This window comes from Papilio polytes, unplaced genomic scaffold (assembly GCF_000836215.1).
Source record: "Papilio polytes unplaced genomic scaffold, Ppol_1.0 DF823958.1, whole genome shotgun sequence".
NCBI lineage: Eukaryota > Metazoa > Arthropoda > Insecta > Lepidoptera > Papilionidae > Papilio > Papilio polytes.
In genome coordinates this window covers 127,077-142,657 of record NW_013525246.1, presented here as the reverse complement: position 1 = coordinate 142,657, position 15,581 = coordinate 127,077, and the positions used below count along the sequence as shown (strand labels likewise).

Genomic DNA, 15,581 nt, shown 5'->3' with positions numbered 1-15,581 from the left:
ATAAGGTAGGTTTACTATTTTCAAGGAATTATTTCGTTACTTTTTAGTGTACTGTTTTTTTTGAGAATATTTTGTTTTTGGTGTATTTTTATAATAACATGTGATTTGTATAAAAATTAATGATTTTTAAACTGTTTAAATAAAACTTAATCTATGTTAAAAGAATTTTTTGTATGTATTGAAGTAACTTAAAAACTACGAGGCCAATTTAAAAATTCTTACACCATTAAAAAGCTATGTTATCAGTAAATAACATAGGCTATGTTTTTTACTATTCTTTTATTCGAGGCAGACGAAGTCGCGACCAACAGCTAATATGCTAACAACAACGAAGTAACATGCAAAAGGACAGATTCAAAGTAAAAGCAACATTTTATCTGCAATCAATCTGGCTGTGGGACCTCTTATTGTTTTATCTCCTATGGCATATAAAATAAGTTTAATGCAGCCCCGAAAGCGGTCGTTGTCGTAAATAAGATACTGTCTTCGTAAAACAGAATTCTATCAAGTTTAAAAGACGTGTATTACTTCAAATGTATTGAATGTTTTACTTTGATCATCACTAACATGTCTCATAAATCCCAACTTAAGCATTATATTTAGATCTAAAGATTAGGATTGCACGAAAATTTTGTCGATATCGATATGAACACTTATAGAAAACTTTCGTGTTAGACCTCCTTATGACTTTGTCAAATTATTTGAATCATCGTATTGATTTGATTATTTAAAACAGGAAAGATTAAATTATTTCACACAATTTGAGTAAACTATGTAAGAAATTAATTAATCTACACTTAAGTACTAGATGGTAGTTATGTAGGCATGATGCATCCCATTCACTAGAGGGCTCCCTCAACGCACGTGACGTAGCTATAATCGATTTTCCGGGAATTTGAATAGGTCATTGTTCCGTCCAGAGGCAACCGTACTATGCGTCTGACAACGTACATACCTTTGACATACTTACCTCCACCTTTTAATGATGTGAATAATGAAATATTGCAAAAAAATAGACTTGGAGTAAGCCTTTGATAAAACTATCGCACAACTATTGTGCGATTGTCGATTGTTTCGCAGCCAATTCAACTGTTTAGTTGCACAACTAAACATCGAGTGGTATGCACACCATATACGCTCATAGAAATCAAACCGCGACTAAATAGTTGTGCGATAGTTTAGTCAAAAGTGTGCGCGTTCTTAAAGATGAAATTCGTAAATAATCTCTTGAATTTTGCTTGCGTTCAAAGGACACTTTTTACTATATCCATATTGTATGATCTATTACGTATATCGTATGCCAAGTAGAAATTTCTAACAGTGGTAGAGCCCGCTTTAACATCTTCGCACGAATGGGCCGGCTCGCCCCGTGTAATACCACGACCACACAGAAAACAGGCGTGAAGTGGATCCAATTCCGCGTTTCGTCTGATGAGTGTGGTGCCGGAGGCCTAATTTTAGTCCCTTTCCCTTTCCACCCTTTTCTTAAGAGGGAAGGATGGGAAAGAAAATTAGATTTGACGGTGGAGGAGAGGCATAGAAAGAGGAAATGTCCTCTTTATGTGAGCCTCCTCCTCCGTCAACTAAGGGTAGGAAACGCATCTGCAATTGCGGATGTTTATGGGCAGCGGTCGCTTTCCATTTCGGTGGATTCGGGTGGCCGCTTGCTCGTTTGCCACCTGGTTATACCTGGTTATAAAAAAAAAAATCTTACTTAATTTTACTTATAAATGTGAACGTTTATATAGATTTTTGTTAGAGTTTGTAGCCTAAAGTGCTTAACGGATCTTGATGAAATTTAGCATAGATGTAGAGATAGTATGGAAGAACACATAGGCTACTTTCGTTTTTTTTTATTCCACGCAGACGGATTTACGGTCAACATCTAGTAGAAAAAAGCTAGAATAAGTAGTTAAGTCTTTCATATACCAGACATTTTTCATTTGTAAAAGGTCACTAATCTGTTCGTTAACTTCTGTGTTTGTTCTTAAAGAGATATCTTGAATAATTCTTTAGTTCTTGCCTCACATTTCTCGGTTGAAGAGTATAAAGATGAACTAATATGTTATTTTCTATGAACATATACACAAAGGATCTGCGTGTGTAATGAAGTATACATGTGGGATGAAGCCTTCGTCTGATTGTATCAGGAACAAAGTCGCCTTTGTGTCGCCTCCCCGCTTCCGGCACTCGTCTACCTATTTACTTTCAATGTTAGGAATATATAGTTTAGTAACACTTTATTCGATTTCATGTACACGTGAAATTGTAATAAAATGTTAATTTGAATTGTAATTTAAATTATCTAAATTATTATTACTGTCTGTTGCTCGCGACTTCGTCCACGTGAAATTAAAAATTGTGAAAAAATGTAGCCAGAGTTACTCAGCGATAACGTAGCTTTTTAATGGTGAGAATTGTAAAAATAGTCTAGTAGTTTTTGAGTTATTTCAATACATACAAATCTTACTTACTTTATAATATTAGTATAATAAATAGAAAGATATAAGTTTGCGTTGAATGGGTCCCGAAACTATGGAACCGATTTCTTTCATTGTTAAGATCTAACACATCTCCGGGTGATATAAGCTAAGTTTATTAGTACATTCTTTTTCTGCACTTACGATGACGCGAGCTGAAGCTGTTTAAATATAACAATATCTAAAATTCCTAACATTTTACGATTTTTAGTGCAAAGTACAAGGAAATACTTAACTTAAAGACCAGAGAAAGGTCAATGACATCGCGGGTCAATAAGTAATCTCTGTGCTTAAGAGAACCTTAGTACTTAACTTCCAACGTCTAGACAACCTCAGTTGATGGGATATTACGAGCCATTTGAGACCGTATTGCATACAATAACTATAACTAGCAAGACAATTCATAGTAATAAAAATATGCTTTATTTGAAAAACGTAACGTTAAAAACATAGTTTATTTATAATTTTAAAACGTATAGAGAGATAGAGAGTGTTGTCTTAACTTTGCGTTACTTAATTTTTCAAATTAAGCTTTATGATGGGTAGGAAATTAAGTTCCTCAACTGTGTATAAAATTTATGCCTGTTTTGAATATTAGTTATAGTAAGTCTGTTTTGTGATAGATGAACAAAGAGCCTGCTCTTGACGCTGATGGAGCTTTGCGACTTAACTAAAACGTCTTACCGATCTCGATAATATTTGGCATAGATCAAGATAGTCTACAAGAACAGATAGGTTATTACATATACTATACTCGTATACTATTATAATAAAGCGTAAACACACACTTCTTTGTTGCCTAAGATGTCAGCAAGTACAGCGTATTTTTGAATAATTCTTTTTTTAATAAAAAGCCCTACATTTACGTCACGCTTTAGGCTATATAATTTCACGCCATTAAACTTAGGGGGTAAATATTTTGGATAAAATACCTAATGTGGGAAAGAGACCATAAGTTGCTGCCAACATCAAGAAAACAAAATTGCCAAGCTTTGTCATGTCATATGATAATTTGACGAATTTAAACAATAAAAAAAAATCATAATTTAGTGCGGATGAAGCCGCACAGGAACAGCTTGTTCCTTGATAAGCTTTGAGTGTACACTTCATAGCAATATTACTTGACTGTAAAATAATAAAACTTACATTACACTTCTATGTCTGTGTTTATACAAAAGTGAACGTTTATTTTATGAAATCCAATTACGTTAGGAAAATAACTTAGAATATTAAATGAAGTAGTTAATAATGTATAAACATTGCCATATATTTATATAATTTTAATATGAATAACATTACGAGCACTGTACGAAGAGCCCGCGCACACATTTGACTTAACTATCGCATGACTGTTTAATCTTGCTTTGATTCTTGTGTTCTCATATGAAGGTGCGCATTCTACTCGATTTTTAGTTATGCAATTAAACATTGGCTACTAAGAATTGGCAGCGAAACAATCGACAATCGCACAACAGTGTGGGATGTTTTAGTCAAAGATGTACGCCCGCTCTAAATCAAAGTATTCTTAAATGACCTTTTATACTCGTAAGTATGGAAGTCTTCCTTGGATGGTTATTTAAGCAATCTCATACCTATTTCTACTTATTTATTGGACATTTTATGAGACGATGGGGACATAAACCAGAAAGTGTTAAGAATGAATGTGGAAGGCTACAAAGGAAGAGGAAGATTGAAGAAAGTATGGATGGATTGTGTGAAAGATATGCTTAAGAAGGGAGTGGATTCAGATATGACGGCTGATAGAGATGTATGGAAGAGCAGCACATACTGTTCCGACCCTCCATAAGGGATAAGGGCAAGTTCATGATGATACCCATTTTTACTTATTTTATTACACCAGATAGCGCTAGTCAGATCATTTTTAGAATGTTTTAAAAACAGTGGAAACTATGCTTAATTTTTTGTATCTTTGTCACAACATTTGAAGTTTATAAGTTTACGTGTGCCATTCAAAGCAATATTTCATTGTAGTGTCAGATATTGTGTCAGTCTATTGTTTGTCGACTTTTGATGTGCTGACGCTTTGTATTGATTTCGTGAATCACGCAAAATATTTCTATGGTTTCTACTTTTGTTTGCAAAGGAAGGAGATTTGATAAATAAATAAAAAGTACTCTCCTAGTGTTTATGCACCGATGGATTCCGTCTCTTAATTTCGATTAATTTGTAATAATGTTTCACGAAAACAGTAAAAAATTTAGTCATCATTCATTTTTTTTCTTATACATGCGAATTTTTAGATGGATAGATGTTTGTTAGAGTTTGTAGCCTAAACTGCTGAAGGGATCTCGATGCAATTTGGCGTTGATGTAGAAGATAGTCTGGAGCAACACATAGGCTACTTGGTTTTGCTTTTATTAATTCCACGCGAATGGGGTCTCGGGCGAAAGAGGTAAAAGCAAAAGGAGAAATATCGTTTGAAAATCTACAACGCAATAAAATCGATACCCGATAACTTTATCATAAAAATATTCTTGTGTCAAATCAATCGTATTGGTAAAGCGAATAAAATTTCAATAAGGACAAGAAGATTAAAGGGATTGTGTTTGATCGGGACTATCAAAAGGCGTCGCTTGGGAACGGAAATATGCGAGTATTATTTTTTATACATCGTTAAAGTTTTGTTAGATGTAAAAAAATCTTTATTTAGAATATTTTTATACCAATATGTGAAACCAGCGAAAGTAAAGAGTAACAGGTTAGCGTGGTATGGACATGTTATGAGAAGGGATGAATCGCATGTAACAAGGACGTTAGTTATGAATGTGGAGGTACACCGGTAGAGGTAGACCTAGAAAGAGATGGATGGATTCCGTGAAAGGTGACATGATCAAGAAGGGAGTGATGACTGACGGATGATAGAGTAATTTGGAGGACGAAAACCCGGTGTTCCGACCCTATGGGAGTAGGATAAGGCAGGGGAGATGATGATGATGTCAGATTGTAAATGGCGCTTACGAAGAGTTTAAGATTCGTTTCAACGTTCAACGCAATTTTATTTTCCTTTAATTACCAAAACTTTTATTGCAATTTGATTCTTGATAAATTTAGAAACCTATTAATTAAATGTGTTATATCAATTATAATTTCTGTTAAAAGGGAAATCATTGATTTATTAAATAGCCAATGGATGATGTTACAGATTCAACATTTAATGGGCTTTTAATCAATCGCGGAACTGCGGCCGCTGCCTTAATTAACTGCTTAAAAGCCTTTTAATGGTTCTCTATTCAGCGCTCGCGATAATACCGGCAGCAGCTTAAAGCTCGCAAATTCATTGTTCATTATATTGTTAGAAATAAAATGAAAATTGTAATTGGTATTTAAATGTTGAACATAAATGGGATTTCTAAAACCATAGGACAAAACACTTGCCATACCTAACGACCGTAATCCAAAGGGGTAGACAGACAAAATACCTACAATTTAATTTTCACAAAATTTTTCTGCACCACTTTTAAAATACATAAAATATGTAATGAATTTTATGTGCAACTAGCTTTCGTCCGCGACTCCGTCCGCTTAGAATTAAAAATACCAAAAGTGAGTAGCCTGTGTGTTCTTCCAGACTATCTACATTTGTACCAAATTTGATCGCAATCCGTTCGGTCGTTTAGGCTACAAACTCTAACAAACATCCATCCATCTATCCATCTAAACTTTTGCATTTATAATAATATTATAATGGTATGATTAAATCCGTGTTTTCTTTTTCTAATTTATTGCAACTAAGTCGTTCTAAATTGTTATATAGCGTGAGTGACAGGGGAAATAGAACAGGGGAATACCGGGATACCTCATTAATGCGGCGCTACTTCGTTAAATATTTACCTTGCTTGAACAAGTTTGTTTGTAGATTTTTGTTTTAATTTGCATATTCTTTTATATCGTGTTAGTCTATGAATTAATTCTGGTTATTAAAAATAATTAAAACCACAGTATAGATGTTTCAAATACTAAGTTATAAACTTTAAACATTGTATTTTGCGAAGTACTAAAAACCTACAAGGCATAACCCATTGAACTTACAAAGAGAACGTTCCGAGTGTCGTGTCTAATCAAATTTAGCGCCTTAACATCTGCCTTGGAGCTATTCGAACTAGATATCCTTATATTTTATGTTGTTAAGTTTACAAATGTTCCAGTTTGATTCATTCTATCAAAGGCCACTAACTCCTTTAAGAATTAACAAACAATCTTACTATTATAAATGTTAAAGTTTATATGCGAATTTTTGTTAGAGTTTGTAGCCTAAACTGCTGAACGGATTTGGATGACATTTGGTATAGATGTAGAGAATAGTCTGAAAGAATACATACGCTATTCACCTATGTTTTTCTTTAATTCCACGCGGACGGAGTCGCGGGCGAAAGATGTATTCATATAATTTCTTCTGGTAATAGTTTTAATGAATTTGAGAATACGTTTGTTCTTACCTTGACGAACTGTGATGTAATTTCAACAAGTTAGGTAGCTCCCAATGTCGATTCTAGTTGTACTTTCTCTTTGGGAGAGATTTTCAAATCATCCTCTTTTTGTTCCAACAGTACGGATATAAGAGACTCGTGTGAAAATAATTCTCAGATCTATGTATGTCGCCCTATTAGGCGCCCTGGGCGGACGCCCACTCGAGGCACTGGTAACACCGTATCGTCTGGTTCACTTGCATACGGCAAAATTAGCATGAAACGTGTTTTAGTCTAGGAATCGTAAAATAAGTCATTTAAATCGAGATTTATCTCAAGTCTTAGAATTTTATGACGTATGAAATATGGGCAATAAATGCATCAATATTGCGTTCCAATCATAATTCTATTTGCGATAATAGAGGTATAACTGCCAAAGTCTAGACTTCAGTAAGTGCTGCATGCACTTAAAATGCACTTAATGTACTTAAAGTTACGTGACATAATTTTACTTAACACTATCAGATCGAAAATCAATAATCTGCTTATTCTTTAACTCTGGAACATAAGAAATTATTTAAAATGAAAATAGTAGAAATTCAAACCATACTAAAGACTTTGCATGTTTGTACCTTTAAATCTAAGTAAATACTTATCGAATTTACACAAACCTTTTTGCATTGGGAAGATAAATTAGTAAAGTATGTTATAGGCGTTTTAAAATCACGCTATAACCATTATAAGATAAGCAGAAAGAAAAAAAGAGAAAGCGACAGGTACAATTGCACTGCACTAGTCTCCCTAACATCAAAAGGGCGTTTACACGGTAACCACAACAACATGCTGCCAACATTAATATGTCCGGAATGTGGATACACAGAGCTCTAATCTATCCGGACACCGATAAACTCCGACCCCGTGAAATACAGTTAGAGTGGACACTTTAACATGCAAAGGTCTATGTAGAATGGTAACCATTATATGAAGACACGTGTGATCGATAAATTGTGTTTTTACGTATGTAACTCTTCAACTCTGTAAATAAAAAAAAACAATTAGGTATTGTTTTTTCTCTCTTTTTAATAATGCCTGCAATTAAGTTCTATTCAAATACTAAACTTACTAATATTATAAATGCGAAAGTTTGATGGATGGATGTTTGTTAGAGTTTGTAGTCTAAACTGCTGAATGGGTTTCGATGAAATTTGGTATAGACGTAGAAGACAATCTGGAAGTACACATACTCACTTTGTTTTTTTTTTTAATTCCACGCGGACGGAGTCGCGGGCGAAAGCTAGTGAGTCATAACTTAATCTGTACCAATATTATAAGGTGGAAATATTATTTTTGTATGTAACGAATACATTATAAAACTACGGTATAGAATTCTAAAATTCTTTCGCCATTAGAATTCCGCGCATACGAAGTAGAGCATAAAAGCGATATTGCTTAAACAGTTGGTTGGTTGGTTAAATATGGATTTCAAGCAAAAGAGGTACTCACGTAAATATTTATTTAAACACTAAATATTGTAATAGTGTCTATTTTTCTGACCCTATTGTATAGTTATGACGTTATTGGCGAAAGATAACTCACGTCTAAAACACTTTTGACTTTATTAAAAAGCCAGTGAGATATTTTAATATATAGATGGGCAGTGGGTCCATTAAATGGTAACCTTTACTCGGTTAATAGGTTGTTGATAAAATGTGTCGTATGTGATACAGCGACCTGCGTTCATTCGATTACAAAGCCGCCATGCTGCAATGGATATCAATTTTGGATTGATTGAAAACTCATCCACCTATTTCATCCATGTGACATAAACGAAATTATTTTACACTACCTTTGCCGGTGACTCCGTCCGCGTAGATTAAAAGAAAATAAAAGCAAGTACCCTATGTGTTCTTCCAGACTACGTTCTACATAGATGCCAAATTTCATCGAGATCCATTCAGCCGTTTGGGCTACAAACTCTAACAAACATCCATCCATCTAAACTTTCACATTTTTAATATTAGTAAGAAGTAAGATTAGCTGATGCTCGGGACTTCGACTACGTGAAATTAAGAAAATAATAAAATACATAGCCTATATTACTCAAAGATAAATTACCTAATGGCGAAAGAATTTAAAAAAACGGCTCAGTGGTTTTTGATTTATTTGAATTCATACAAAAATACAAATATTTTCATCTTAAAATAGCCTATGTTACTCAGCGATAACGTAGCTTTATAATGGTGAAAGAATTTTTGAAATCGGTTCATTAGTTTATGACTTATTTCAATATTTACCAAAATTTGAAAATACAAATCTATCTTATTTAATAAATTCGTATAGTATAGCTTTCACGTGGATTTACAAAAAATTAAGTAGCCTATGTCTTCTAGACATCCATTTGTCTAAACTTTTGCATATATTAAGTGAGTAAGTTTTTCTGTACCAAACCTTCCATCCATCTAGTCACCCCTTATTAGGTTAGACTCCGAGCCCTTCGGTGGGGACGTATAATGAGCTGGTGATGTTAAACCATAGGATTGTAATAAGTTTTATTAGGAATTGTATATTAAAATAATTTCACTCATTTCCAATTATCAAATTTATTGTCAATCATTTTATTTACAATAAATAAACATCGAGAGTAACTACAAATAGTGATAATATGTATATTTGAAGACCTCATATACGGTTATATTTTAAGAGCGTAAAAGTTACATTTTAACATAAATTAGATTAACAGGAAGTTACTATGACACTTAAAGCCGAATACTAAAATTATATTTAAACATGTAACAGCGTAAATAATAAGGTCACACAATTTTGACGCCTGTCAGATTGTAAGCGGCGCTTACGTGTTCCAGTATTCGGTCATTGAAGGTACTGATCGACGTTACACTATGTAACGTTGGGCGTAACATTCGCATCGGAAGTTCAACGATCGCTAGTTGCCCCGACTCATACTGATTGCATTAATGCTCGCCGTGTAACATGTTACGTTACACCGAATAATGTCAGTTAGGACTTTAAAATTGAATTTAGAAAATAACAATTGACTTTTCCGATTGTTTCATCGTTACTTAGTGATTCATTAGTGTTAGGTTGAATTAAGTTTCAAGAGTAAATTCAAGTTACGTAGTTCAGAAACGTACGTGAAGTTATCGAACCATAAACACTAACAAATGGGTAAAAACTATAAGTAAACTTATTTTGTGTAATGTTTATTAAATGTTACATACAAGGTTGCAGTTTTCGCTCTTAAAATATAAACAGTTTTATATAATTTTCAGACCTGGCAGATGTCTAAAGATTTTATTTATTTGTAGGTAAAATATATATGCCAGATCTGAAAGAAATCTAATACGATTTCAAGCTCTTTTTACTTACATATAAAATACAATTTAACTAACAATTACATATAAAATAATACAATAAGAAAGACTTTAAGACTATTTAAGATATGACTGGATTTTTTCTATTTTATAAATGTAATTTAGTAAAAATTACTAATCCTTCGTAATACTGGCTGATATATTAAAATACATAGTACGTATTCTTACTTTAAAGTATTACTAAAAATGAAATATTAAAAAAAAGATTGTTACAATGTACCGGACAGTAACTGCGTCTAGAAATTCCAAATTTGAATTACTCCCAACCGTTACCCCGCTCAGTCCCCACGTGAGAATAAAAGTTTCATCAGCCCCACCTTTAATCCCACTCTCACAACAAGGTGACAGATGGAATCGTTATAAAATAAGTTCCAACCAGACGACAAGACTCTCGTCGGAAAAGGTAGGACGTATGAAGCTTTTTATTCTCATCCGTCTCCACGTAAGGACAGAGCGGGGTTACGAATAATCCCCAAATTTGGACAAAAATTATATTTTAATTACATTTTTTTAAATGTACTATAGCGCGACCATTGGCTTTATTCCACTTGACAGGCTATAAATTGTGGTATTTTGTGCCTATTATATCCGACATGTTGGCGCTGACGGTTACGGTTGGTGGTGGAATCTCGTACTAACAATACAGGCGAAGCAAGAACTGTCATTTCTACGCAGTATATAGAGATCTTTGGACGCGACTGACAATTTTCACCCGTCCATTGCTGCCTTGATATCCAAATTGTTAAATAGCTATAAATATTAAATAGTTTATTTATGTTACTGTTTTATTTATACAACAGTGGTAGAGCCCGCTTTAACATCATCACGAATGGACCGGCTCGCCCGGTGCCATACCACGACCACACAGAAGAGAGGCGTGAAGTGAGAGCAATTTCGCGTTTCGTCTGATGAGTGCGGTGCCGGAGGCCTAATTTTAATCCCTTTCCCTTTCCACCCTTTTCTTAAGAGGAAAGGATGGGAATCAGAATTGTGTATTTGACGGTGTAGGAGACGCTTAGGAAGGGGTATGTGCTTTTTATGTGCGTCTCCTCCGTCAATTAAGGGCAGGCAACGCATCTGCAATTGTGGATGTTTATGGGCAGCGGTCGCTTTCCATTTCGGTGGATTCAGGTGGCCGCTTGCTCGTTTGCCACCTTATATTATAAAAAAAACGCATACCTAAAGACTTACTTTATCCGATATTAAAAAAATGTACTTTAAAATCTATTAAAGTATAATAATAAAACATTTAGGTTTACATCTAATTAAAAGGCACTGAGTCAAGTCGTACGAAAAGTTACAAATTATACGAAGAAAACTTGAAATTGTTAAATTACTTTGACAATTACTATATGTAATTAAAAGTATTTATTGAATATCATCAGAATTGCTAGTATTATTTACAATATAAAGATGAACGATTTGTATTTTTGTATGTATTGAAACTCAAAAACAACTAGAAAGATTTTAAAAATTCTTTCACCGTTAGAAAGGTGATTTATGTGAGTTCAATGTGAGTAACATATATTATATTATTTTAACTTACAGCGAACGAAGTCACGAGCAATAACTAATCTTAAATAATTATTACCAGTAATTAAGAGCGGAAATTTAAAATAACCAACAAAGCAAAGTAACACAAAATTTATTTAAACTAGCAATATTGATGAATTCAAGTATACAAAATATAAAGGATATAAATTAAATATATAATTTCTAAATATCACATAACATTTATATGACATTTTACACTAACATATCAAATCCTTATGTGCAATCGCATATGTAAATATTTATGTACAACACAACTTAGAATATAAATAACTTAAATATACTAAGAATATAATATATACAAATATAATCAACGTCAACACTAAATAATACACTTTCAAACTTTTTTTTCTGGTTTTAAATTAAAACAAACTCTAGCTTGAAAGCTACCCCGAAGATTTATTCCGACAGAAACAACAATAGTGGTAGAGCCCGCTTTAACGTCATCACGAATGGGCCGGCTCGCCCGGTGTAATACCACGACCACACAGAAAACAGGCGTGAAGTGGAAGCAATTCCGCGTTTCGTCTGATGAGTGTGGTGCCAGAGGCTTAATTTTAATCCCTTTCCCTTTCCACCCTTTTCTTAGAAGGAAAGGATGGGAAAGAAAAGTGGATTTGACGGTGGCGGAGACGCATAGGAAGGGGAAATATACTCTTAATGTGCGTCTCCTCCTCCGTCAATTAATGGTAGGCAACACATCTGCAATTGCGGATGTTTATGGGCAGCGGTCGCTTGCCATTTCGGTGGATTCAAGTGGCCGCTTGCTCGTTTGCCTCCTTATTAAAAAAAAAAAAAACGGTACTAACTAATTTTGACGTTATATTTATATGAAGTTACATATCAAATTTTATACGTAATTTATTTAATAAATAGTTTTTATATTATTTGGAGATTTTAATACAAATTCCATCAAAGAATTAAAATTGTTAACGGCTAAGAAAAACGCCTAATTTGGTTGAATTTTTAAATGGAAGGATTTTTATGGACCCTGGTAATACCCAAATATCAAAAACAATACAGATTTTATACAAAACTTATCTGGGGACAGTAACATTTTGTTTATTTCTGAATAAAAAAAAAACACACATATTTGATTTCCAATTTAATTTCCATAATGTACATATTTTTCAATCTTGTATAAGTTTTTAATTCGAATAAGTCAATTTATTAAATTACATGTAATTTTCTCATTTTATTGATAATTTTACATTATAAATGGTCCAGTAAATATTTATAATAATTACATTAGTCATACAATAATACAAAATACTCTAAATTAATATTGCTGATACGTACTTTCGATATATTAATGAAATTACTATATACTTAATACCTAAAGAATACGTATTTTAAATCTCAAACTTGGCACATAACCTAAAATAAAATACAAAGATTGCATCTTTGGCGCTGTAACTTTGACAAGCGCCACAATAACTCCGTTAAGTACGATTGAATATTATTTAAAATTTAGCGAAATGTGTCAAAAGTATTTTGAGTTTAACACTAGCGATATACCTTTGCTTATATGATGGGAATTTGAAAATGGATAAGTTCATAAATCGATATGTATTGAAAAGATACCGCCAATGTTATTCTCACAATCTTCAATCGCGTTGACTTCAATCGAGGCGCTTGTCGTTAACTCTAAGATCCAATTGGTCTCAATAAAATAACTCGCACACTATAACTAACTCGGCCGCGTTCACTTAGTCACTTATTACACGAACACCGGCCCTTCACTTTCCACTCACAGGACGTGCAAGTTCTCACAATTCTTGAATTTAGAATCCTCCTTACCGAAGATCCAAGTCAGCATTTGTCTTGCTTTCATACTAGCCCTGACAACTCCTCTAGATTTATACCAATGAGCTGGTGAAGACTCCCTTCCACCTTCAGCAGAATACTGCTGTTTCTTAAGCCTTATCTGGTTCAGAATACCAACTAGTAACTCATCTACATTATGATTTATACCAACAGACACTTCTATGAACTTTGCTTTGTACGTGCAAGCGAGACATTTGCCATCTGAAAGAAAAAAAATTGAATGCTTTACTCCATTTTAATTAGCTGTTAATGAAAGTCAGATGTTCTCCTTCAAAGGATTCCTTCATTAAGAAATATGCGCGTGCAATTTCATAGAAACCGCTAACAAGCTCGCCTGGGAAATCAATTTATTTCTTAAATAGGGGAAGAATGAGGGCAATAAATTCTGTCGTCGGCAAACTTTTTTAATCATTTCAATACAAATTCAGTCACTTTGAAGGAGTGAGTCAATTTAGAGAAATTTTATACAAAGTAATATTTTTAAAGTCTGCTTAATATAGATTCTTATAAAATACATACTACACACATCTAATCTAGGCCTAAATATCATTGTACGTATCGATTTTTCTGTATGTTATAACTTGAATAACTCATTGCGAATTGCCATAAATCAGTTAAAATCTCTTTTAAAAGATTGTAATTTTTATTTGCTCACCTTGTGTGGAGACAGCTCTACTCCTGGCCAGGTCTATCTTGTTGGCGACGAGGAGTGCCGGCCTGGAGCGCAGCATATCGCAGTCCAACATCCTCGCCAGCTCCTGTTCTGCCTTCTGGAAGGATGCCTTGTCCACCACAGAGTATATCACCACGAATGCATCAGGAGGCTCGAAACGATCTATTTCTTCCTGTGAAAATACAATCACTCTTTAATCGGTCTTTTCTGTTAATTTCATAGATTCTTTTCCGATGACGATAATTTCTTTTTTTCTTTTTGAACATTTTACCAATTCTTTCTATTTCGATATTTTTTTCAAATAGTGAGCGAAGCTTACTTTGTATTAAAATAAATAAATAAATAAAAATAAAATAATCTTTATTATTAAATCAAGTAAGTTACAAATCAATCATTTGTTGGTACTTCCTTTTAAGTAACCAATAGGCACTTGTGTTAGGAAGTCCCTCTCTTCTGTGTAACACATAATGTAAGATATTCTTGCACAATCTATGCTATGATAAGAAAATAAAACTAATTAATAGAATAGTGTCAATCATGTGATTGTGTGATAATTTTGTTCTTAGTAGTTGTTCGGTTTACCTTTGCACTAGTACAATTAACGAAGTATAATTCTGATTCTTCACCATTTAGTAGAATGGACACCTTTTGCTCGGAGCTGTCGACATCTGAAAGATACAGATATTTGTAAAATCTCTTACATTAAAATTTAAAGAGCTTTATTCCAATACATTTCTTAATAATAATTTTAGCAGTTTCTATATTCTCTTACCAAGTTTATTTCCTTTTACAATTTGACAGACTTTTAGTATAGTTCTCGTTCGTAAAAAGATGTTCGTTTTTATTACATTGTCTGCTGAGTTTGTAGAAAATAAACTGAAGAATTTCCCGTTAAACTGTCCGGGCCAACTCATGGTAGCGAAATAAAAGCTTCTAAGAACAAAGGAATATACAGAGAAAGTAGACAATTGTGTTTGCTTGCGATATTTACTTATTGTAACCGTCTCTTATGTCGCTTATAGAAAAAGAACATTTGTTGAAGTAAATGAAACTTCAGAGAAAATTATTTATGCCCAACTTTCAGTAGGTTTAAATTCAGTTTTTTGTAGATTAAAACGCCCCATTCTTTGTGATGGTAAATTTTATGTTTTGGATACTGCTTGTTTGCACACCTTTGACTAAACTATCGCACAACCGATTAGTCGCTCTTTGATTCCTATGAGCTTATATGGAG

General features: G+C 33.5%; 1 protein-coding gene across 1 annotated transcript in view; it reads right to left on the bottom strand.

The window, feature by feature from the left end:
- Positions 1-13,141: 13,141 nt before the first annotated feature.
- Positions 13,142-15,581, bottom strand: part of LOC106101663 — a 29,310-nt gene continuing 26,870 nt past the window's right edge. Inside the window, 3 exon segments of the mRNA XM_013280971.1 lie at positions 13,142-13,875; positions 14,330-14,519; positions 14,930-15,043. Of these exon segments, the coding sequence (XP_013136425.1) occupies positions 13,598-13,875; positions 14,330-14,519; positions 14,930-15,043 (582 nt within the window). The 3' untranslated portion in view covers positions 13,142-13,597.